General features: G+C 40.6%; 1 protein-coding gene across 1 annotated transcript in view; it reads right to left on the reverse strand.

Annotated features, from left to right (window-relative positions):
• wmd (serine-threonine kinase receptor-associated protein wmd) overlaps positions 1-26,240 on the reverse strand; it is a 42,596-nt gene extending 16,356 nt beyond the window's left edge. The window contains exon 1 of the mRNA XM_073991703.1: positions 25,502-26,240. Coding sequence (XP_073847804.1) covers positions 25,502-25,619 — 118 coding nt within the window. The 5' untranslated portion in view covers positions 25,620-26,240. The remainder of the gene's footprint in view (positions 1-25,501) is intronic.
• Between the last annotated feature and the right edge of the window lie 238 nt (positions 26,241-26,478).

Here is a 26,478-nt window from a genome sequence, read left to right on the forward strand (position 1 = left end):
TGTTTACTTTTATTTCCAATTAAATTGTTGTAATTAGAAAAGTAGACATTTGGGGCATACTTAAAATTTTATAAAATAGTGTTCCGGTAAATATGTTATTTTTGTTGTTGTTCTAACAGTAAATGACCTGGCTCTGGGTCTATTTCCAGTTCGAGGAATGTTGCTACGGACGACAAAAGCGAAATCTGTCTGTACGATTCACCCAAGCCTGGCTTCAGTAGCGGGACCACCCTGTCCATTATCCAGACTTCGGGAACGATGTGGGCGGCTAGCGAGAAGTTGAGAACTTTAGTGAAATACTCGACTCCCGGCACATCCAACTGTTTCAGCATTACCATAGAGATTTCATCAGGACCCAACGCTTTGCATGATTTAGCGTTCCTGATGGTTGCGAATGCCATCATCCATGGTAAATTGTGGTAGATCTAATGCGACGTTGTACTTTTCTCTTCTTCTATTTTTTGCTCACTCCCAGGGTACTCGACAAAGTGTCGATTTTAATTTGTGCACCCCTTCGGATCCGTCAGCTTAACATCGCCACACGTGACTGAGGTTCTTTCTTCCTTCTATCCAGCGTTCGAGAGCCACTTAACCGTTGTCCACAATTCACTTTTTCCGACACCAATGTTGTAACTCTTCAGATGATTATTAACCTCCAGTGTCTCCTTCCTTACTGTGGGATCACTGGAGTTGGCACAACGAAGCTCACCACGCTAATTTTCTAATCGCGTCGCTTACGTCGCCTTGGAAGGTCCTTTCTGCTACACGAACATCTGAAGGGTTGGGCGGATCTCTGAAGCGGTGATTAGTGAACTCTCTGAAAATAGCTTTCCAATGATTAATGAAAGTGCGGCGTTCAGAGGCAATGATGTCGGACGGTGTGCTGATGGAGCTGATTATAGGGAGATGGTCTGACTCAAGATAAACGACGGGTTGTCAGGTGACGTAATTTATCAGATTAGCTGACACGATGGTGGACAGCGGCGGAGTCGCGTATTCTGATGACGACGATTCACTGTCCTGCCTGTGTTCACGCAGGATGCAGCAACGTAATTTATGTCGTAGTCCCTCGCATGGATGAGTCCAGAACAACCCCTGAGATGCACCCACTCCCGACATCTTTTGATCATGCTACAGGTCGCAATTTTAATCCGATCGTCACCAAATTTTGGGTGTTTATGATGGTCCCGGAGGGGAAGAAACTTATTGATTTTGGTGATGGTTAGATAATATTCAGGGGTCGGAATATGCAAAAAACTTATTTGGAGAAAAAGTCAACATTTTATTTCAAAGCGAATATCTTCGCTTCTATATGGGGTATATCAAAAGCAATGATATACACCATAATGAAAGTAGAAGCTATCACCTTTGCAACGATGTGACGTAGGTTGTCGTAGGTGGTCAAACAAGAAGAAGAAGATATCGCAATAGCCGCTAATAGAACCAAACTTTTTATTTTTGCGATTTTAATAATAATGACGAATATCACAGCTTTGGTTGGGGACCTTCCAAAAACAAAGTCTAACTATGAAATTAGAAAATCCCATCTTTACAATGATGCAAAGTAGGTTGGCGTAGGTGGCCAAATAACGGAGATATCGCGATGGTCGGTAATACATCCCATTTTTTAATTTTTTTGTAATCACGCTACACGTCGCAATTTTGATTGGATCGTCAGGAAATTTTGGGTGTTAATGGGGGTCCCACAGAGGAAAAACCCTATTGATTTTGGTAATGGTCGGATATTATTCAGGGGTCGGAATGTGAAAAAAAACGTATTTGTAGAAAAGGCCAACGATTTATTTCAAAGCGAATATCTCTCTTCTGTAAGAGGTATATCGAAAGCAAAACCTGGCAAGGAAAGTAGAAAATATCACCCTTACAACGATGTGAAGTAGGTTGCGTTTTTCCATTTTTGGTGCAACCACTCTACGGGTCGGAATTTTAATCGGATCCTCACGAAATTTTTGTGGTTGATGGGGTTCTCACAGAGAAAGTAGCCTATTGATGGTTGTCGTACAACCCATTTAGCCTTGGCTCACTTGTTTTTTTTTTTTTTTTTTTTTTTTTTTGTGGACAAGTCCATGTTTTCTGACATTATGACCCAAAAGCTCTGAATACATCCACGATGACCTAGTAAAATACGTGATAAGATAATAATAAATCAATAAGCACGATAACTATCAAAAGGACTGATTGACATTGGTCCAACCTTTGTGCATCGTAATATTTCGCCCACATTTTAATCAAATTCGAATATGGAGTATATCGGTCCACTCCTTCAGGTACCTTCGTCGCGGCTATTACCACATATTTTTTCACGCGTAAGTCAATAATTCCTGAGATAATTACCGTAAAATCATTTTTGGCAATTTTTCTTCCAAACTTACATCTAATTCGGAAATATTAGGCTTAAGGGGTTATGGCCAGTTATTGAGCACAAAAAAGCCATTTTCATGATTTCATCAAAAAATGTTTTTTAAGTCTCTCGCTTAAGAATAAGCTATTTATATGTATAATAATACCACAAAGGCATGTGAAGATCAAATTGTTCGTTTTTCAGCTACAGTCCGTTTAAAACTTGGATACAAATCACAATTAATTTTTCCCTTCCAACGCTCATATCTCAGCCCATTTTTGTCCGATCGACACACTTTAAAATAACCGAATAAAATATTTTTGATTTTTTTTAATTTGCGAGTGGCCATAACTCCTTAAGAAAAGGATAAAAGGATAATTTCGCGGATAAATTGTAAACTTTTTTTGGATATTTCTCTTCTGCTTATAACACCGCCGTGGTGCAATGGTATGCACACCCGCCTTGCACGCAGAAGGTCGTGGGTTCGATTACCCGGCCAGTCAACATCACACATTTTTCAACGGTGGCAAAATACCGCTCAGTAATGTTGGCGACATTTTCTGAGTATTTCAGCCATGTAAAACTTCCCTACAAGTGGTGTCTGAATACACGCCGTTCGGATTACCCTGACAGACGATGTTTGTGTTGTTTGTTTATACCCAGCAGACCACTTCATAAAGTTTTACAAAAGTTCGCCAAAATATGCGAAACAAATATACTTTCTACCATTGACCTTTTCACCACGATAATGCAAAAATAAAATAAATTTATTCGCGATATTTATACCCTCAGCATTTATGCTAACGAGGGTATATACACTTGCATACGGGCAAAATGTGCCTCATCGCAATAATGGTTTTAGACCCCAAGTATGTTTGGACGAAATGTGTTTCAGACAATTTGGAGTTGATTTAGCCATGTCCGTCCGTCTGTCTGGCTGGATCGCACGATAACTCTCGAACGAATGCACCAATTCGGTTCAAATTTTGGCTTTCGTAATATTTTGCCTAAACTTAGTTAAAGTTCGAAGATGGGCTATATCGGTCCACTCCTTCCAGTACCTCCCCCACAATAGTTCGAAAATGTTCGCAAATTTTGTGCGCACGATAACTCTTGAAGGGAGTAACCGATTTGGTCCATACTTTGCCCATCGTAAAGTGTATACCAGACTTAGATAAGGTTTCAATATGGACTCAATCGGTCCACTCCTTCTGGTACCTCCCACACAAAATTTCGGAAAAGTTCAGTTTAGGGCCATCTCTCGAATCGCTTTGATTTTTCTTTTAGCAACTTGTATTCACTGCCCTCCATACGACGGAACAAGTTTCATCAGGGGCAGGTCCATACTTCCTGAGAGAATAGCCTGAAACTTGCAAAAAAACCCTATGACACCGTGTAAGGTGGTTGGAGCGAAAGATAACTCTCTAACGGATCTACCGATTCGGTCCAAAATATGGCCTTAGTAATATTTTGTCCAAACATAGTTTAAGTTTGAAGATAAGCCATATCGGTCCACTCCTTTAGGTACCTCTCCCACAAAAGTTCAAACATGTTCGGAAAAATTGTTCGTACGGAAACTATTGAAGGGAGTGGCCGACTTGGTCTATACTTTACACATCCTAATATATCTACCAGATATAGATCAGGTTAAAATATGTGCTATATTTGTCCACTCCATCCGGTACCTCCCACACAAAATTTCGGATAAGTTCACTTTAAGACCTTATATCGAATCACTTTGATTTTTGTTCAAGCAACTTGCTCTTGCTGCCTCAATTACGATGGTAAAAGTTTTTTAGGGGCAAGTCCATACTTCTTGAGCAAACATCCCGAAGAGTGTAAAAACCCCCTATGGCACCATATGTTGTGGCTGGAGATCTACTTTCATAATGGTCAATGTCGATCCATTCGTTTTAGTATCTCCTCCGCAAAACTTTTGATCTTTAATCCTAATCAACATTTTCGTCGGTTCAAACGCCCAAAATTTTTAAAACCCCCTAAATACATGCGTATTTTGGGAAAATTTGTTTGAATATACACAGGCTGAGGGTATATCTCTGTCGGCAAAGCCGACTGATACTTTTTTACTTGTTTTTTTTTTTTTTAATTTGCGAGTAGCCATAACCCCTTAAGAAAAGGTTGTGGCACAGGTGTTGAAGCTGATCAGGAAGCAAAACAGTCCTATCCAGACCGACAGCTGGAAATTGGTAAGATCCTTCCCAGATACGGTGATGAAGTTCACTATGGATCGAGCATGCATATATGAAAGGGAAATCTACAGAAACAGCGCTACACAGATCACACATTGACCGCTTTTCTAGACATAGAAGGGGCGTTCAATATCGTGAAACTTGAATCCATTCACTCTTCTCTAGAGCTATTGAGTGTCCCCTCTATCCTAATCAACTGGATTGATAGAATGCTGGAGAGCAGACTGATCAATTCCAGTATTGGAGAGAGTTCCGTAAGGAAGTTAGTCACTAGGGGCACCCCACAGGGTGGAGTTTTATCACCACTACTGCGGCTTCTAGTTGTGAACGGGATACTCAAGGAATTCGACAATTTAGGCACTAAAGTAGTAGCATATACTGATGACGTTGTCATTTTAATTAGTGGAAAGTTCTTGTCGACGCTATCAGAACTGATGCAGTGTGCGCTGGTTAAGCTCTCTCGCTGGGCTCACCACAATGGTCTTGGGGTGAACCCTGCAAATACTGAGCTGGTACTATTCACCAGAAAAAAAAATATTGCCGAATTTGTGCCGCCAATGCTGGATGGTGTGCGGTTGGATCTCTCTACGGAGGCGAAATACCTGGGAGTGGTCCTGGACCATCGGCTAAGATGGAAAAGGAACACGGAGGAGCTCACCAAGAGAGGTTTGATCGCGCTCTATTCCTGTAAGAACTCCATAGGCAAGAGTTGGGGTCTCAGACCACATGTAATACATTGGTTGTATAGGACAGTGGTCTGTCCCATTTTGACCTATGGTTGTCTCGTCTGGTGGCATGCCCTATGCAATAATTCCAACCTGTCCAAGTTAGCTACTGTGCAACGAGCTGCGTCAATTCTCATTACTGGAGCAGCAAGAAGCACCCCTCAGGCTGCATTGAATGCCATACTGAACGTCCAACCCATGGATATTCTTGTTCAGTATCAAGCATCACGATCTGCCTTGAGGTTTAAGGAGTTAAATCTGTGACGTTGTTCACATCTTGGACATGCTAGTGTTCTACAGCGGATATGTGGTCAGATTGGACTAAGAGACAGGGGAGCTGAGACTGACTACATCTCACGAAGCCTGGAATTTGATATAGCTGAAGTAATAATCCCCGACAGGAGTGAATGGGAACAAGGCAGACCACTTCCCGATTGCTTATCAATCTTCACCGATGGTGTGTTTTGTGAAGAACTTAAAATCAGGAACTCGTATAAGCTTAATGACAATTGTAGTGTTTTTCAGGCAGAAGTTTTTGCGATTTGGAAAGCCCTGGAGCTACTAGTGGGAATGACAGACCTTGTAGATAAGATAGTCACTGTTTACGTGGACAGTCAGGGTGCTCTAAAAGCGTTAAGGTCATACACTATTAAATCTAGGACTGTTCAAAGTTGTAGGTCTATCTTAAAAACATGTAACATAGTTGTTAAGTTTTGCTGGGTTCCAGGACATTGGAATGTTGAGGGAAACGAGATAGTTGATGAATTAGCAAGACGAGGCTCCCAATACTCGGACCTCAGGGTGGAGAATTGTGTCAAGCCACATCTCTGCTTTTTCCTCGACAAGCTCAGTAAGTTCTACGCAGAGAAAGCCGTTAAAGCTTGGCAGGACGTACCTGGTTGTAAGGTATCTAAGTCAATCTGGCCGGCAATTTCAGGGCGTAGAACTGCGTCCCTCCTCTCACTGTGTAAGTCAGAAATCAGAATCGCTGTAGGGGTCATAACTGGCCACTGCGGAATAAGATCTATGACATGCAAGTGGGATGACAATAACGTTGAGTACTGTAGGTCATGTAAGGATGAGGAGGAAACGGAGGCAATCGAGCACCTTCTATGTAGATGTCCTAGACTGATGGTCAAAAGACTTAGACTATTTGGTGTATATGTGATTGAATCTCTCTCTTACTTCCCCTCTATTGACCCTACAGTCCTGGTAGTTTACTGCAAGAGCCTTAAGTGGCTCTGGGGCGGGTCAGTACAGACTTCTTAATAAATCTTTCTTCTTGAAACAATCTGATTTCTCCTCTACAGTTAACTATTCTTCTCTCTTGTCTTATCGCTATCCACTTTCCTCCCTTCCCACCTTTCCAACTTAATCCACCATCAGCATTAAGTGTCAGGCAACTCGCAGTGCCCTACGGCCGCATGAACAGGATCTCTGGCGCGGTTGTACCTATGGGCATGGTTGTATCCTAAATGAATCAGGCATAAATGTGAACCAACGCGGAAAACTAAGCGACTATATATCACCAGTCCTGAGATTTGACGATATAGACGTCGTTATACCTAGTAGAGATGACTGGAACCGCAGTAACCCCCCTCTGGACGGTCAGGATTTCTATACAGACGGTTCCAAGATGGAGGAAGGTACCGAGGCTGGCGTCTACTGTGAAAGGCTATCTCTTGAGTACACCTACAAGCTAGACAGCAACTGTAGTGTCTCCCAGGCTGAAATCTTCGCGATTTTGAAGGCAGCGGAATTGATAAAAAGTTTGGATGCAGAAATCTTTGAACCGGTGACTATCTTTGTGGATAGCCAAGCGGCTCTTAAAGCCATCAAATCCTGCAACATCAAATCCGATGTCGTCCTTAAGTGTAGATCAGCCTTGGGAACGCTAACTAACGGCTTCCGGCTATGCTGGGTACCAGGACACCGCGACTATCTGGGTAATGAAAGAGCACACGAATTAGCTAGGCGAGGATCGCAGTCCACAGACCTAGCTATCGCTGACTCTATCAAACCACCCATTTGTCATTTCTTTCAAAATATTAAAACGTCAGTGAATTGTGGCATAATGAACCTAGGTGCATTGTGGCAAGATCCATATGGCCGTCTCTGTCAGTCAAAAGAACGAACTCTCTGCTGAACCTGAGTAAAGCTGAAGTTAGAGTAACGACGAGAGTCATTACTGGACACTGCTACATCAGGGCCCATACCAACAAATGGAATGAGGATGTTACTGACTACTGCAGACTCTGTGAGGACGAGGAGGAGTTAGAGACGATCGAGCACATCCTGTGTCGTTGTCCAGCAATGGCTCGTAGACGGCATAGGTTAGTAGGTGCTCACTTTCCACCGTGTCTAACTTTCTACTCAACTGTGGAACCTGCTGTGATCTACAACATCATCAAAAATCTGAAGTGGATGGGACAGCGCAACCTGAACGCGTGAATTAATTCAACTATTCTGCCTACCATTAAAAATAAATATTTTCTCCTACTCTAAAACTATTACTCCACTCTTAAACATTCTTGTAATCTATTCGTTCTTTCACTTTGCTAACAACTTTCTCTCTTTATTTTTCCCCTATCCTCCCTTTTTCCACCTCCTCCTTTCCTGCAGCTTTTTTCTACTGGATAATCACAATGGACCGGAAGGTCTCCGAGTGACGCAGTCACAATTTAGTGGCTGCACATCCCCTAACCTTACCTAATCCACCATCTCCTCCCACATAGCACACTTCATCATCATCAACAACCATACATCATCATCTGCAGTCACTCAGCACCATATAGTCTTATCTATCTATCATCATCATACGTCTCTTACACACCATCATCTGTATGCACACATCAGCATATAGCCGCATCTATAATCACCTCAACCATAACCGACATCACACCTTACATCTCTTCCATACCATCGCCGAATCCATAACCTGAACACCTTTTCAACGAAACACATAGCCACATTCTTCATCTACAAACAAATAGCCCAATTCACACACCATCACATCACAACAACATCATCATCTCTACAATACACATAATTCAATAGTCTGGATGATCACAATGGACCTCAAGGTCTCCGAGTGGAGTGGCTGCCAGCACGACAGCTACGCATCCTAAACCTAACCTAAAGGTTGAAACCTGTTCGCGGATAAATTGTGAACTGTTTTAGATATTTCTCTCACTACTTATAACACCGCCTTGGTGCAATGGTATGCACACCCGCCTGGCACAGAGGTCGTGGGTTCGATTCCCCGACCAGTCAACAACAAACATTTTCACAAAATTCGCTATAAACTGTAGGTCCCATTGATATGAGGGAAGTCTCCCTTGTCCCGCCTGGGATGTTTGTGGAACAATTATATTACGTACTAGCAAAATGCCCGCTACTTCGTATGCGGAAAGGAAACAAAATATATATAAACAATATTTAATACGGGAATGGTGAATACTGGAGATTCTGTTGTACCACGACCTATTTTTACTACCAATATATTTCCAATTGTAGTCAGAACTTAAAAACAATCTGCCGTATCGTACCCCTACACAGCTACCATATTTTTTATTTTGAATTTCCAAAACTCCGTATCATATTGCAAATTTCAGATTTGACTCCTGGTTTTACCCCTACACTAACACAGCATTCCCTTCCAGTACGAATTTCCAAACACTAAACTTTATCTCACCCCTTCACAACAACTATCACGCACAATTCAAGGTTCTAGCTTTACCGGTTTCGCCCAGAACCCGAATAGGTCCCTTAAATTTTCGGCATTCAAAATGGCCATAAAAATCCACGTTTTTGTATATCCCCATATAACGGTATCTCTCGACTTAGTGTATTTTAAAAGAAGAACAAATGTATATTTTCCAATTTTCTTTAAATTTGGACCTTGAACACTCAGAGGATATAAAAGTTTAATTTAAAAAATCTCCACTTCAATCCACGTTTATTAGAAGAGATATTTTGAAGAAATTCGGAATTTGTGGCATGATAGGTTAGAAAACTTCTTTACAAAAAATTGTACTTAAAGTGCACGGGTATGTCAACCGTATATAACGGAAAATTTTTTGAAGGCATTTAAATTTAGGATTTTTTAATATAAGGGGTAAATACCCTCTAGTTAACAAATTGTCGCATTGGACCACGTTTTCAAATTTACATACCAAAGCGGTACAAAATCACAAATTGTACAATATTCTATACCATATAGCAAATACCAAAAGGTACCAAATTTTGTACCATTTAGCACTTTTCGTACACGATTTTCCAAAATGTACTTTCATATCTCAGCTCTATCCGTTCACCTAAACCCAAATTATAGCCAATGTAGTTCCATTTAGCACTTTTCCATAAGTACGAATTTCCAAAACTACCTCAATCCTACACTCCAACAATAATCTGTTCACGCAAATACAAATCATAGCGAATTTCGTACCATTTAGTACTACTTCGTGCACATTAGTACGATTTTCCAAAGCTACCTCCATATCTCAATTCTATATTCCAACAGTAATCTTAATTCCAAATTTCAGGATTCCAACTCTTCAAATTCAAATCATACTAAACTCAGTACCATTTAAGACTTTTCGACCTTTGGTACATCTTTCTTACTCTACATCAGTGGCCCCCATTCCAAATTTCAGGATTCCGGCCCTATTCGTTAACCCATATCCAAATTGTACTATATTTAGTACCATTTAGTATTTTTCGTATACTATTAATTCGAATTTCCAAAAACCTGTACTCCAAAAATTGTACTAAATTTAGTACCATTTAGTACTTTTCGTGCACTTATAGTTCAAATTTCTAAAAACCTTTCTTTGTTACTCTCCATCAGTGACCCTCATTACAAATTTCAGGATTCCAGCTCAATCCGTTCACCCAAATCAAAATTGTCCTAAATTTAGTACCATTTAGTACTTTTCGTACCCTTGTAATTCGAATTTCCAAAAACCTTTCTTTTTTACTCTCCATCAGTGACAATCATTCAAATTTCAGGATTCCAGCTCTATTCGTTCACCCAAACCCAAATTGTACTAAATTTAGTACTATTTATTACTTTTCGTATACTTATAGTTCGAATTTACAAAAACCTTTCATTTTTACTCTTCACCAGTGATCCTCATCCAAATTTCAGGATTCCAGCTATATCCGTTCACCCAAATCCAAATTGTACTAAATTTAGTACCATTTAGTACTATTCGTGCGCTTATAGTTCGAATTTCCAAAAACCTTTCTTTGTTACTCTCCACAAGTTACCCTAATTTCAAATTTCAGGATTCCAGCTCTATCCGTTCACACAAATCCAAATTGTACTAAATTTAGTACCATTTAGTATTTTTCGTACACTTCTAGGTCGAATTTCCAAAAACCCTTTGGTACATCTTTCTAGCTCTCCATCAGTTACCCTCATTCCAAATTTCAGAATTCTAGCTCTTACCGTTTGCCTAATACAAAGGGTACCATATTTAGTACCTTTTAGTACTTTTCGTACACTTCTAGGTCGAATTTCCAAAAACCCAGCCTTATCTCACCCTTACACACCAACAGCAACCTACACCCAAAATTTCAACTTTCTAGCTTCAGCGGTTTCGTCTGGGCGCTGATGAATCAGTCAGTCAGTCACTCACCTCACTACTCTTTTATATATATAGATTACAACAGTAACGTACTGCGAAAAACAACCCATATTTTTTGCTTTTTTTCATTATGCCACAGACACTTTTTACTTGTTTTAATTAATGCTACATTTGTTTTAAAAATTATTCTGAATCACTGTGAGGGTTTAAACCCCTACATATAATACAGGCGTTATTTTTCCTTGTGGAAGGATTATCCCAAATGACAAAGCTATGCAGTATTGTCCCATTAATAATGAAATACCTATAAATTAATCTCTATATAATATGTATGTGTACGTAATATTGTAACCTTCATATTGCATATTGATAGAACAAAAAAATATATTTATATTACCACAAATGTTAAACAAAGAAATTTACAATGACATTCTACCGGAAATAGTGGTAAAAGTGTCAATGTTTTTAACATTTCCACATTCTTCCGGCATACATAGATAGGTATGAGGAAAATTTATTAATAATAATTCATATATACTTTAATATATAAGGGGATAAGCTTTAATAAGGATTGCCCATTACAATATGAATGCGCATATGTATGCATGAGTTTTTAAATATAGGTAAAAAGTCGTAAACAACCAAGGGGTAATAACAAAACCAGTTTTTATAAGGAACATTTCTTATAAGCTTTTTGTAAACACTTTCAATATCAACCAAAAACAAAGCAGATCATAGGTATTTATTTACAGTAAAACACGTTCTGTTGTTAAGCTAAAGTTAATTTGGGTTTACTGCTCTGTTCTGCAGACTGTTAATATGTAGTTTAATGGCAATGCTATATACCAACAATGGTTTTTACGTTATTGTTGTCGAAGGAGTCGTAATATTTAGGTCAAGGTTATATTGTTTGCCAACATATTAAGAAATTAATTCCTAGAATGATCAAAAACTTGATTTTTAAAATAAATTATATTTAAAATTTCCACCGATTGTAGTCAATCGGAATCGTACTAAAACCTGTAATTTGCAGGATTGACATTTTAAACATCAACTTAAAATGTTTGTTATTGGATAAACCCCCCATACCAGTTGCTGATATTATTTGAATGTTCGCCACAAATGTTCGGAAACGATATCGTTTTCAAACATTTGGCAAATGGTTTTTCTTCACAAGAAAAATTGTTTCGAGAAACATTTTTACTTTGGAATTTTTTTTTTTTTTCAAAAATAATTTTCTGTAGTTTGTAAAAAAATTCCAATTTTCTTTTTTCAAATAATTACGATATAAATGCTGCGTATAATACAAACAGTAATACCCCGTTTATATATAACTGGATTTAACAAACCGACTGGGTTTTAAATGTCAATTCCATTGTTTATATTTCAAATAAATCCTTATAGAGAAGGTTAACCCTGCAAAAAGCTATAATATAAACGCCGTGTAAGTGTTGATAAACACAATACAAGACAACAATGTTTATGTACACATGTACACTGCCCCGCCAAACCTACTCATCTGACTCCAGTGGATCTGTGGTTACATCCCATCGAAGTAGCCACCTTCCTGGAACTGGAGATAGACCCAGAGCCAGATTGAACAGGAGAACGAACATACAAACATAATAATAAAACACTGTTACAACAACAGCAACAATGTTTATCAACAGTTACACATCGAATTGCAAGCACATAACAAAGAAATAAAGACGAAAAAGGCGCATAACAGAAACATCAAGAAACTCCACCAAAAATGTTTTTCGCCATTATCGTAAAAACTATCGTTAATCATTCGCAAATAATATTAACGATATTCAAAATCGAAGAATATCCTGACACTAACTGAACGACGAGTGAATCGTTTTCAATTCATTCTCGTGTGTTGTTCTCGAACAAAATATCCGCAAAACTATCAAGAAACATTCGAAAACGATATCGTTTTCGATACCAATGGTATGGTGGGTACATATTTTGAAGGAAGAGACGTTAAAATTTTAAACTTAAAATTTAACATTTAAAATTAACTTTAACATAATCCGACGACTAGAAATATGTTTTATCCATTTATATAACATTTAATAATTAACAAGTAAGCACGTATCAGTCAGCTGTGCTGACGGAGAAATACCCTCAGAAACTGACCAAGAAAAAAACAACAAAACCAAACCAAACACAATAATTATGCCGTATATAAAATATAATGATTTTATATCAAGAGTTTGCTTTAAAATCTGTAGGTACCGTAACGTGGGCTTACACCATATCATGGACATATACCAAACATTTTTAGCAAACAAACTTCCTCATAAAGGACTCAAAATATTAAATTATGTTAAAATAAGTTTGAAAGAAATTTTTGAACAAGTTTTAGAGTTATCTTGCACAATATCCGACAGGGTTTTGAAGCTTTTGGGCCATTATCTTAGGAAGTATTGACATACTCCGGAACAAAATGTACCATTGTAAATGAGGCCGCTCCAACAATGTACTGAAAAAGAGTCAAAACGATGCGAGAGGAGCTCCTAAACTTCACTTTATCCGAATTTTGTGTGGGGGGTACCCGAAGGAGTGGACTATTTCAATCCCATACTGGACTGGATGAAATAATACTATGTGCAAAGCCTGCATCAATCAAAAACTCCCTGCGAGGATTATCTTGCGGATTTGCCATTTTGGTTGGTGACGTCAGGGTTTCTTGGAGCTTTTAGGCCAATGACTTACTCCGTCAAAAAATTGTACCGTCGTAAAGCGAGCCACAAAAAAACTTACTGAAAAACATTTCAAAACGATCCGTGAGCAGCTCTTAAACTTCAGTTTATCCCAATTTTGTGTGGGAGGTACTCGAAGGAGTGGACGATACAATCCATATTCCAACCTGATCCATATTCCAAGCCTGCACCAATCAGAAATTCCCTGCGAGGATTATCTTTCAGATTTGCCATTTTGGTTGGTGCCGTCAGGGTTTCTTGGAGCTTTTAGGCCAATATCTCAGGAAGTATGGACTGCCGCAAGAAAAAAATTGTACCGTCATAAAGGGAGCCGCAAGGAAAACTTACTGAAAACAATGCAAAACCATCCGAGAGGAGCCCTAAAACGTCACTTTATCCGAATTTTGTGTGTGAGGTACCCGAAGGAGTGGACAGATATAGTTCATATTCGAACCAGATCTATATCTGGAAGGAATAATACGATTTGCAAAGTTTTGACCAAATCGATTGCTCCCTTCGAGAGGAATCGTTCAGACCATTTTACAGAAAATTTTTTGAACTTTTGTGGGGGAGGTACCAGAAGCAGCGGCCCATCGTCGAACTTAAACTATGTTTGGACAAATTATTACTATACCCAAAATTTGGTTCGAATCGGTTGAACTGTTCGAGAGTTATCGCGCGCACAAGCCAAACAGACAGACATTTTTCGTATCAAAGTGCATATACTAGGGTGGGGCGATTTGTGTGGGAGGAAAAAAACCTTAATGAGCCCTTCGCGTTTCTGATTCCTGGGATTGAACTGAGCAAAAAAGTCCACTGGACCATATATCTACCGTGAAAATCGAGCCTCCCGATTTTGACTTTAAGTTTTTTATTGACGTTTTTTGGATATTTTCGCATATAACAGCCAAACCATTGAGATTTTCGATCCAACACAAAGACAAACATTTTAGCCAAGACAGTAATTGAAAACTCTCTAATACATCGCAAAAGCATTGAAACGCTCCTTCAGGCAGTTTTGGCCTTAAGAATGTGCAAACTTTTCGGAAAATGTCGATAAATGACATTGTGCTACAAAATTTGACCCGAAAAATATTCAAGTGTTCTGATGCAAAATTATATCGTGTTGGGATCCATGGACAACGACAATGCCTCTAGTTCGTTTGGGTCACTTCGTTTTATTTTTTTATAACGGTAAAAGTAGTGAACTTCTGGGTTTCTTACATTTTCAAATTTAAACAGTCATATCTTATTTTTTTCACAACGGATTTGTAGTGATCCTTCTTCCTTTTAAAGGGATAAATAATATCTTTAGAACAAATTATTATTTGTTTAAATCGGTTAATAAATGGCTAAGTTATAGTGGTTTAAGTCTGAAAACTCCCACAAAAAAACTATAACTGAATTTCTCATAATTAATCTTTGGCGCAATTGTACCTATGGGCATGGATATATCAAAGTTGATGCCTATGCGGACGACGTAGTCCTATTGATTTCCGGCAAGTTCCCGTCCACCATTTCGGAGCTTATGCAAGTAACCTTATGGACGCGGTCGCGTTGGGTAAATCTAACAGTTAATGCAACAAAGACAGAACTGATAATGTTCACTAGGAAGCGTAAGTTTGGCGTCTTTGTTCCACAAACAATGAATGGAGTGCAGCTTCAGCTCTCACCCGAAGCAAAATACCTTGGTACAATCCTGGACTGTAAATTACGATGGAAAGTGAATGCTGAGGAGATGGCGAAGAGAGGGTTAATTGAACTTTATTCATCCAGCCAAAAATCAACAGGAGAAAGTATCAAAGTGAACCAACGTGGAAAACTATGCGATTATATATCACCAGCCTTGAGATTTGACGATGTAGATGTCGTTATCCGTAGTAGAGTCGACTGGAACTGTAGTATCCCTCCTCTGGACGGTCTGGCTTTTTGTACAGACGGTTCCAAGATGGAAGAAGGTATCGAGGCTGGCGTCTACTGTGAAAGGCTAGGTCTTGAGTACACGTACAGGTTAGAAGCGAATGTAGTGTATTCCAGGCCGAAATCTTAGCGATTTGGAAGACAGCGGAATTGATAAAATGTCTGGATGCAGACATCTTTGAATCGGTGACTATCTTTGTGGATTGTCAAGCGGCTCTTAAAGTCATCAAATCCTGTAACATCAAGTCTGAGGGCGTCCTTAAGTGTAGAACAGCTCTGGAAACACTAACTAACAGCTACCGACTATGCTGGGTACCAGAACACTGCGACTTTATGGAAGACGAAAAACCAGACGAATTAACTAGACCAGGATCGCATCTACAGATCTAGCAATCGCTGAATCAATCAAACCAACCATATGTAACTTTTTCCGAAATATTGAGACGTTCTTCGACGAAATAGCCAGAGAATTATGACATAACGAACCTAGGTGAAATGTGTCAAGATCCATCTGACCAACTCTGTCAGCCAAAAGAACTAACTCACTGTTAAACCTGAACAAAGCTGAAATAAGAATAATGAAGGGAGTTATTACTGGGCACTGCTATTTTAGGGCCTTTAGTATCGATGACATTGCTGACTACTGGAGACTCTGTGATGACGAGGAGGAGCTCTGGCCCCTTGACGGCATAGATTAGTGTTCACTTTTCACCATGTCTGACCTTTTATTCAACTACATAGCCTGCTTTAATCAACAACATCATCAGAAATCTGAAGTGGCTGGGATAGCGCAATCTGAACACGTTAACCGTTTATCCAACGTTTTTCCAACCATCACCACCCAAACTTATTTCTTTCCCTTTATATCACCTTTTTCAATGTTAGTTAATTTTTTTATATATACATTTTCTTTATTTGTTTTTTTGTCTTCCGTTTTCTTTTTTCTACCCTTTTTATCTTATAGGTTTCATTTACTGCATTTTCCCTATATCTTCATTTTTCATTGGATGACCGGAAGGTCTCCGAGCAAATACTCTTGAGAATTTACTCCTTCCCAATGTCAGAAATAGCTATCCAGTTGCCGAACATCAGCATGGGTTCCGTAAACAGCACAGCACGCCATCCCCACACATATTAGTCGAGTACTCAACCAGAGTAAACCCTGTGATAGATAATTGATGGTGGCGCTTAACTTATCCACGCTGTTTGAAGACATCGAGCAGACAACCCTCAGGCCAAGTTTGAGACGTTGGATAATCAATTATAGGTAGGTGTTGTCGCCAGTCGTACGTGGAAATCATAAACAAGAAGTCCTAGCTCCGTAAAGTGAAGCAGGGAGTTCCCCAAGGGGAGGTGATATCTCCACAACTATTTAACCTCTTCCTCTCTTGTATTCCGCCCCTCCAGATCATAATTTATGCATATGATGGTACGATCTTTGTGTCAGGTACCTTCCCTGATGTCACTTGCGAAAGGCTAAACTCCTATTGACGGATCTTACATTTCCACGCGAGGAATATGCACATTTTCTTCACTATATCTCCGCCACTAATTCATGTCGTATGCGCATGCCAAAGCTATCTGCGACAAGCTGAGATATATAAACAAGGTCCTCAATTTCTAGCCGGCAGCACATGGTAGAACAAGAAAAGGTAGCAGCAATACCCAGCTGACTGAACTGGGTTGTAGTGTTAGTGTCAAATTCCATTCGACATTTTATGTATTTATTTCTATGTTCGATGTATATTAGGGATATATATTTTTGAAGAACAAATTTATTCATCAGAAAAAAAAAACTATTTCCCATAAAGACGGCTTCATATCATTGACATGTAACCTCCTCCAGGTCCGAACGACATGCCGCACACTAAAACATCGCTTATAGAGGCGGTACAATATTTGTTAATATGTGTGGTATTTTGTTAAACTTGAAAAGAATAAAGCCCTAATAAACATGTGCTACCCACGGGAGTTGCCAATCTTCTACTGGGCGCGTCTTCCCGGGTGGCGGATGGGAAGGGGGTTTCTGAGATATGCGGGGTCGGCAGCGCCCGAGGGAAACTGAAGGTGTTTACTGTCTCCACATATCTCAGAAACCCTGGGGGTTTGTTTCTCTTTCAAACCCCCCGTGGACCAAAATTGGATCGGGGTAGTTCCCTTAAATAAATCAACTAAGATGGGTAAAAGACGTAAAAGGAGTAAAGTTACGGTGCAGGGAGTTAATAACCCAGTACCGGCGGTAAGCGTTGGTGAGATCACAAGCCACGTACCGTCGAGATCAAGCGATTGTGATCCGGCTGTCTCAGGTGTGGATGCCTTGGCACCTACAGCCGTAACTGCTACAAGTGCAGTATATACAACCCGAAATATTGTTGACGGACCGGTTTTTCAAAAGGATAATGCTTTAGCCAAAACTGGTGTTAATCAGTCCACGGCTGACAGGACCGAAGTTTTGGGCGGGGACGACCTACATCTCAAAGTGATTGGGGACAGTCTGGAGAGACAGAGTAGGGAACTCCTTGACCAACTGGAGAGACTTGTTCCGACCATACCACCAGAGGACATGCTCAACAATCTCACCCTCACTGACGACGAACTGGACATTACGGTGATCCCAGCTGAGTCAACAAGAAGGTCTGATGACGACATGTCCACTGACGGTGATGTGGTCGAAGAGGTTGTGAACCTTGGTTCGCAACCACAGACAAGTCGCAACCAGTCTGGTCCTGTATCGGCACCAGCCGATACTAAGCTTCGAAGGCAGATTGCCACGGAGTCAATGGATGTTGATGGAGAACCTAGAGATGATCCATCAACAGCCACTGACTCTAAGTCGATGACCATCGAGGGGGAATCAACGGAAGCTCCAACAATTGCCACTGACTCTGAGTCTCCGGCCTGCGTTGGGGAATCCAAGGAAACCTCATCGACGGACACCGACGCAGACGCAATTTCCGCCAAAGAGGCTTCAGATACGAGGCACTACAAGCGTGCAGCTTCGTATCTGCGCAAGTTCGTGGGAAGGGACGCGAGCTCGCATACTAGGAGAGAGATCATGTTCATCAAGAGCAAGCTGAAGTACATGCGGAAATTCGAAAGAATTTATCCAAATGCACCCAGATGCGAGCTCCTGGTGGACAAAATCTTTCTCCCGAACCCTGCTTCAGCCAAAGACTCAGTAGAGACTGCGGCGACAAGCAAAAAGGTGGAGGTGAAGCCTGCTGTTTCTGACATCAAGGTGGAACCTAAAGCTGTTCCGAAGCCGAACCCGAGCCAGAAGGGACTGGAAAAGAATAAGGGGCATAATCCGACTCCAAATGATTCTCGTAAGAGTAGTCAACTGGAGAAGGTGACTGTCCCAAATCCGGCTCCTACCCCAACTAATGAGGGTAAAGCGGACGAACAGAAGGTGTCTAAGACCTGCGCAAGCCACTCGGGAGTAACGACGGGTGGATCGACTGGGACACCATCGACTTCGGAGAAGACGAACAAGTCCTCGCAGTCAAAGACTGTGAAGCGAGTTCGCTCTTCAGAAGGCCCTCAGCCTTCGCCAAAGAAGACGATGATCTCTCAGACGGTCAACACGGCGAACTCCTATGCTGGTGTCCTTGCTCACAAAGCCAAGGGAAGCAGCACCAGTACTGAGAAGGCGTCCACCTCCTCAGGAAAAGCTGTTACCAAGGCACGTGAGCGAGGACGTAGGAAACCCTACGCCAAAACGGCCACGGTGGCAAACGATGACGAGCTCCTAGTAGCAATCATCGACCGAGCTGACCCCTTCGGGAAAATCAGCGAAAGTCACTGGTTGCTCTTCGAGACTCGGCTTCGTTTAGCCATTGTGTCCACTGAGGCGAACCAGGGTGACCGCCAGTTTGGTGGCGCCTTCCTTCACAAGGGAGTTAAAGTCATTAAATGTCTCAATAGGAGCTCGCAAGAGTACCTTAAGAAGACCGTTAATGGCTTTGATGAACTTTGGGAGGGGGGCAAAAATTGCTGCGGTGTCTATAGCGGAGATTCCGTCCAGGAAGGTATTCCCAGCATGGGTTCCCCCACCTACCGTGGATAAGGAACTTCTGCTGAGGATGCTGGAGCTCCAGAACCCAGGTCTCCTTACTAAGGACTGGACTGTAATGGGTCTCACCCCTTGTAAGGAGAATGGAGGGGTGGACATCAAGATGGCGGTAGACTCCTCAGGAGAGGAGTACCTTAAGGTTCGTGAGGGAAAACTGAACTTCGGTTAAGGATGGGTTCGGTTCCGACTGATTCCACCTCGCGAAAATCAGTAGGAGTAGGTAGGCGGCAGGTGCTACGCATTTTGCAGATTAATCTGCATCATTGTAAAGCAGCTGCCGCCGAACTACTCCTGTCCCTCACGAACTCAGAGGTAGACATTGTTCTAGTCCAGGAACCTTATATAAATAAAAATAAGATCTCTGGACTGAACAATGCCAACTTCGAGGTCTTCGCATCGTCCTAAGGGGACAAGGTGAGGACCTGTGTGGTAGGTAGGAAGAACCTCAATCTAATCTTTCTATCTAATTACAGTAATGGAGACATGTGCACGGTGCGACTGGAGAACGGCAGGGAGAAGGCCACTCTCCTGTCCTCAATCTACATGCCGTATGAGGACCCTGATCCACCAAATCAGGGGGTACACAGGCTGCTAAAGGAGAACCTGGGCGTTTGTAACGTTATCCTCGGATGTGACGCCAACGCCCACCATTTTCACTGGGGCAGCAAAGACACAAACACTAGAGGTGAGTCGATTTTCAATTTTATATTATCTTACAATCTAAGAATATGTAATATAGGAAACGATCCCACCTTTAAAATTAGAGACAGGGAGGAGGTCTTTGATCTAACCCTGTCTAATTTAGATGATTCTGTCGTCAAGAACTGGAGGGTATCCAACAAATGCTCCTTTTCGGATCATATGAGGATATACTTTGAAATCTCTTTCGACGGAGTCCGCCAAAATCCTTATAGGAACCCGAGAAGGACGGACTGGGGAAGGTTCACTGATCTGACGAACCACCAACTGACACTCCCCGGAAGTATAGAAACAGTTGCTGAGCTTAACAGTAAGGTGTCCAACCTAACAGAAATCCTTCTTCGCTGCCATAAGGATGCCTGTCCATTAACTTATCCCGGGAAGAAATCCCAACCGGTGTGGTGGAACAAGGATCTTGGCGAACTACGGAAAAACACCAAAAAGTTGTACAACAAGGCGCACTCGACGTAACTTGACAGTGACTGGGAATCGTATAAAGCGAGTTTCACCAAATACAAGAGTGAAATCAAGCGCGCCAAAAAGAAGTCATGGGTTTGTTTCTGTGAGTCTGTAGAAGGGGTAAACGACGCTGCCAGATTCCGTAAGATACTCTCGAAGGACCCCAAATCCATCGGTAGTGTCAAAAAACCGGACGGCACGTGGACAGACTCAGGTCTTGAGACTCTAAACCTTCTAGCTGAGACCCACTTCCCTGACTGCACGGATGCCAGTAACCTTCACATTGAATGTGACAACTTCCAAGTCCAAGAGTCAGTGGACGAGAGCCTCATTGATAAGGTTGTAAGCAGAAACAAAATAAAGTGGGCAGTAAGTACATTCAAACCCTATAAGTCACCTGGTCCAGATGGAGTAATTCCTGCGATGCTTCAATTTGCTGCACCGCAGATATACCAAATTCTGGAGGAGATCTTTAGGGCCTGTTTGTTTCTTTCCTGCGTACCAGATCTGTGGAAAGAGGTAAAGGTAACTTACATCCCCAAAGCGGGGAAAGCCAGTCACTCTGCACCGAAAGACTACAGACCTATTAGTCTATCCTCCTTTCTCCTCAAGACACTCGAACGACTGATCGATCTGGAGATTAGGAGCTTTGTAGACACTGCCTCGCTGAGCGACTCGCAGCATGCCTACATGAAAGGTAAATCTGTCGAAACTGCTCTTCATGAGGTCGTGGGTTTCATTGAGAGAAATATGGAGAACTCAAACTTTACCTTGGCGGCTTTCCTGGATATAGAAGGAGCCTTTAACAACGTAAAACTTGAATCCATTCATCTCTCGCTTAGATCGGTCAACACCCCGGAAACCCTGATCTGCTGGATAAAGAGAATGCTGGAGAGCAGGATCATAAATTCCAGTATCGGGGAGTTGACAACAAGGAAGACAGTAACACGAGGTACTCCCCAGGGAGGTGTACTCTCACCGCTGCTGTGGCTACTTGTGATAAACAATATTTTGGCGGAATTCGACAATCAGGGCATCAAGGTTGTCGCATACGCGGATGATGTAGTTCTACTAATAACTGGCAAATTCTTGTCCACTATTTCGGAGCTTATGCAAGGAGCCTTATCAAAGCTGTCTCGTTGGGCCACCACAAATGGCCTTGGTGTAAATCCAACGAAAACAGAACTGGTATTGTTCACCAGAAAGCGTAAGCTTGGCGACTTCATACCACCAACATTGGATGGAGTGCAGTTGCATCTATCTCCTGAGGCCAAATACCTAGGTACAATCCTGGATTCTCAACTGAGATGGAAAAGGAACGTCGAGGAACGGACGAAGAGAGGTATGATCGCACTCTATTCATGTAAGAATTCGATTGGGAAAAGTTGGGGTCTAAATCCAGCTATTATACACTGGTTGTATAATACTGTGGTGAGACCCATCCTATCCTACGGATGTCTTGTCTGGTGGCATGCGCTTCGACACAAGTCGAACTCGGGCAGCATAGACAAGGTGCAAAGGGCAGCCTCGATCCTGATAACTGGAGCTTTTAGAAGTACACCACAAGCAGCTCTGAACGCGATGCTAAACCTCTTGCCCACGAGAATTAGCATCAAAGGTCAAGCAGCACGTAGTGCTCTAAGGCTACATGAATTGAATCGTTGGCGTGACAGCACCTATGGTCATGCATGCATTCTTCGAGAGCTAGGGCCAAACCTTGGCTTAAATCAGCAGGGGAAGTTCAGCGACTACTTATCACCAATCCATAGATTTGATGATTTTGAGGTCGTTATCCCTAGTAGAGATGACTGGATCCGTGGTAACCCTCCTCTGGACGGTCTGGCTTTCTATACAGACGGTTCCAAGATGGAAGAAGGTACCGGAGCTGGCGTCTACTGCGAAAAGCTTTGCCTCGAGTACTCCTATAGGTTGAACAGCGACTGTAGCGTTTTCCAAGCAGAAATCTTCGCGATCAAAATGGCCGCAGAGTTGATAAAAAGTCTGGATGCTGAAATCTTTGAACCGGTGACTATCTTCGTTGATAGTCAGCCGGCTCTTAAAGCCATCAAATCCCCCAATATCAAGTCTGAGGCCGTTCTTGAGTGTAGAACTGCTTTGGCGAACCTAACTAACGCTGTCCGACTCTGCTGGGTACCGGGTCACTGTGACATTGTGGGAAACGAGAAGGCAGATGAATTGGCAAGACACGGATCTCAATCAACAAGTCAAGCTATCACTGTTTCTATTAAACCACCCATATGTCACGTTTTTCGGAAGGTGGAGACGTTCTTTGAAGAACAGGCCAAGGAACTATGGCATAATGAACCAAGGTGCAACGTGTCAAGGGCCATTTGGCCGAATCTTTCAACAAAGAGAACAACTTCGCTTTTAAGTCTGAGTAAATCAGAAATCAGGGTATTGACGGGAGTCATTACCGGCCATTGCTACATCCGAGCTTTTATCGGCAAATGGCAGGATGATGGCGTGGACTATTGCAGGCTCTGTGAAGATGAGGAGGAAACGGAGACGATCGAGCATATTCTATGTCGTTGCCCGATGTTAACTCGAAAGCGGTATAGACTAACAGGAGTACGCTTTCCTCCAAGCTTAACCTTCTACTCAAACATGGAACCAACAATCATAAACAACATCATTAAAAATCTGAAGTGGCTGGGACGGCGCGACCCATAAGCGTAACTACTTCTCTGACAGTTTTTTCCACCATCGCCAAAAAACCACCCTCTCTGTCTTTATTACATATTCATTATTTCTTATAATTAATTCATTTATTATTATTCTCCAAACCACACCCCCATTTTTTTCTTTATTCTTCTCTCTTTTCTCTTCTCTTTTAAGGTAATTCTGAACCTCCTTTTTCTTTATGGATGATCACAATGGACCGAAAGGTCTCCGAGTGGCGTAGTCAATATACATATATATGACTACACATCCCCAAACCTAACCTAACCTAACATGTGCTTTTTTGTTTTCAAAAGCAAATGATTGAAACATCTTCTCTTTTTTCAATGAATTACCAGCGACCCGAAACATTTTTGCAAGTATTCTACTTTCTGCGAGAAATTATGCATTTAGTGGAATGATATGGAAACATTCAAATTGAAAATCTAACGAGTTTTCATTCATGTTTTCCAAAATATTCAATCAAATGTGAAAAAATATTAGTTTTTTAAATTCCAATAATTTATAGACATTTCCTTGTTTTGTTTACATTTACGTTGACACTAAGGTTTACAAACAAAAACAAATTCCTTTGTGGTTGTTGTTCGAGTTGTATTTGTTGTAGTATTAACTTTACCTTGTATTTGTTCTACCATGCCGGCAGCACTTAGGGTGCAGACATAGAAACCTACTCAACTACCTCCAGTAGCTTTGTGGCTACAACACAACGAATCAGCCACATTCCTAGAACTGGAGATATATCTAGATCCAGATTAACCTGAAAACGAACTTACAAACATATCCTATATTGTTACAACAACATGAGGAACGGAGCAGAGATAAAAAAGCTCAATAATAATAGCAAATAATTGAAGTTTTATCAGCCAATCGCTCATCTTTAACCCTTTAACCGCTGTGTGATTTAGAATATCGGATATTTTTCGAAGATAGAGAACAGAGTTCATCTATCAAGTCTCTCTGTGCACTGCACAGTGGATCCCCTTGTATGGAGAAAGTGGCCAAAAATATTTAGAGTTTAAAAATCAACATCTTTGTGCTGCTGCGAAGAGTGTTTTAAGAAACCACGAGTGTAACATTCTCCCCCTTTCCCGCACTGGAGGGGGTATACGATAAGAATTGTTTTATGCAGTTAATACAAAATGATATGAAAAAGGTCCCGATTATCTTATGATGCAAAAATAGGCTTGGGGAAACAAAACAATCTCCAAAACAACATAAAATCCAATCAATTAAGCGGATTAGAAAAAAATCAACATTTTTGTCTGAAATTTGGTAAAATTTTTAATAAAGATCTTATATCGTTCTTCCTGGTAGGCACGTACCGCCAACTTAAGACAAATTTGGAAGAAGATTTCTTCATCTTGCCACTGATACCAATTATGTTAATATATGTGGTCAGATAACAGATTTATACGCTAATATATCCATAGAAACCCTATTCTATGGCAGCTTTAGTGAGCGGCCCAACATTTATAGACTAGATGGCAGCTGATTTTAATACTGAATAAACCTTAAACCCATGAACTACTTTAGAAAATTATTTCCGAGGTGGGTACTGGTGGGCATCATGACTAAAATCTTAGGTCAAATTTAAATATATGATCGAATTGGCATTACAAAATACACTAAGAAAATATGCAGCTAAATAGAATTCCGCAACACGCTACAACACTATTTTTATTTTTATGAAAATTAAGCTATTACCTCCTCCTTCAAAATCCACTATAATATTTTACTATAATATGAAAATAATCTTATATAATCTTACCTACAAAAGGAGTATCGAAATATGACGACAAATAAAGGAGGGTAAATAATAGAACTATAGTGCACTAAAGAAATCAGACTCGATCATAAGTTGGCCCCATAATATTTACTTTGCAGTCACTTCAACCAAAACACTCATCACCTCTTCATATCTTCCCAAAATTTCTTTCTTTGAATCTTTCGTAATCATCACAGTTATTGAGTTTGTTGTTTTGTAATTATGGACAGATACAAATTAAAGCAGCAACAACAAATAAAAAGGCATCAAACAAAAAATCAAACGCAACCTACCTTTACAAGCCGATATTAGAAAGTAGCCACTGTCGCAAATATCACTAAAATCCAAATGAACAACGGGGCGAGTGTGACCACTGCAGGTTAGGGGAATTTGTCGTAGATTTGTGGTCATTTTTGAATATGTTCTCTTCTTTTTTAGGCACTAAATTCAATAAATTTGTTTTTTGCACTTGGATCGGATCTTTAACGCTGTAAATTTTCTTTATCTCTTTTTTTGCTTAATTGCCACCCACTTATGGTATTTCTTTTTTTCCAATAATTTTATAACAAATTATATTTGTTTTTGTGTTTTAATTTCCAATGAAAGTCTAGGCCAGCAGGACGAAAATCAGAATATTGGGAATATGTTATGTTCTCACGAACTTTTTAAGAAATGCTTTGATTCCTTGCAAAAATTATTCGTTGGTGTCTGCTCTTTCTCCAATTCCTCTTCTGTTCGTCTGCCTGCCAAATAAACGTGTTGTTGTTACCGTTCGCGTTTACCGTCGTTTTTCTGTTGTTTGTAATGTGTCTTTTCTATAGTTATTTTTGTTATATACCAAGAGTTGGATTTTTATTAAAATTTAGCACACTTTAACTTTTAATCAATTAAACTTAAAATTTGTTTCTTCAGTCTGACGCGTTATCTGATTGTTGTTACGTTAAGGTTGGTTTGAGGAATGAAATAAGAAACAACATAAAAATATATTGCACAAAAACAAGCTGACTTGGGTATTTGGTAACCGTTAAAAACAAATACCCATTACCAAAAAGTTTCGATACTTCATCACTAATTGCGGCGTTTCGTAAAGTTAGAATTAGTCACGACATAGCCATAAGGTTATAATCATAGACATAAGATTTGTTCCAGTAATTTTTTAACGATAAACGAGTCAAAAGAAAAAACTGTCGGAAATGAGTACAACAACAGTTTATACAGTTGGAAACTAATGATAGGTTTACATTTACGAAATCCACACGATTTCAACTGT

This window comes from Musca autumnalis, unplaced genomic scaffold (genome assembly GCF_047663935.1).
Source record: "Musca autumnalis isolate F117 unplaced genomic scaffold, ASM4766393v1 scaffold_5, whole genome shotgun sequence".
Lineage (NCBI taxonomy): Eukaryota > Metazoa > Arthropoda > Insecta > Diptera > Muscidae > Musca > Musca autumnalis.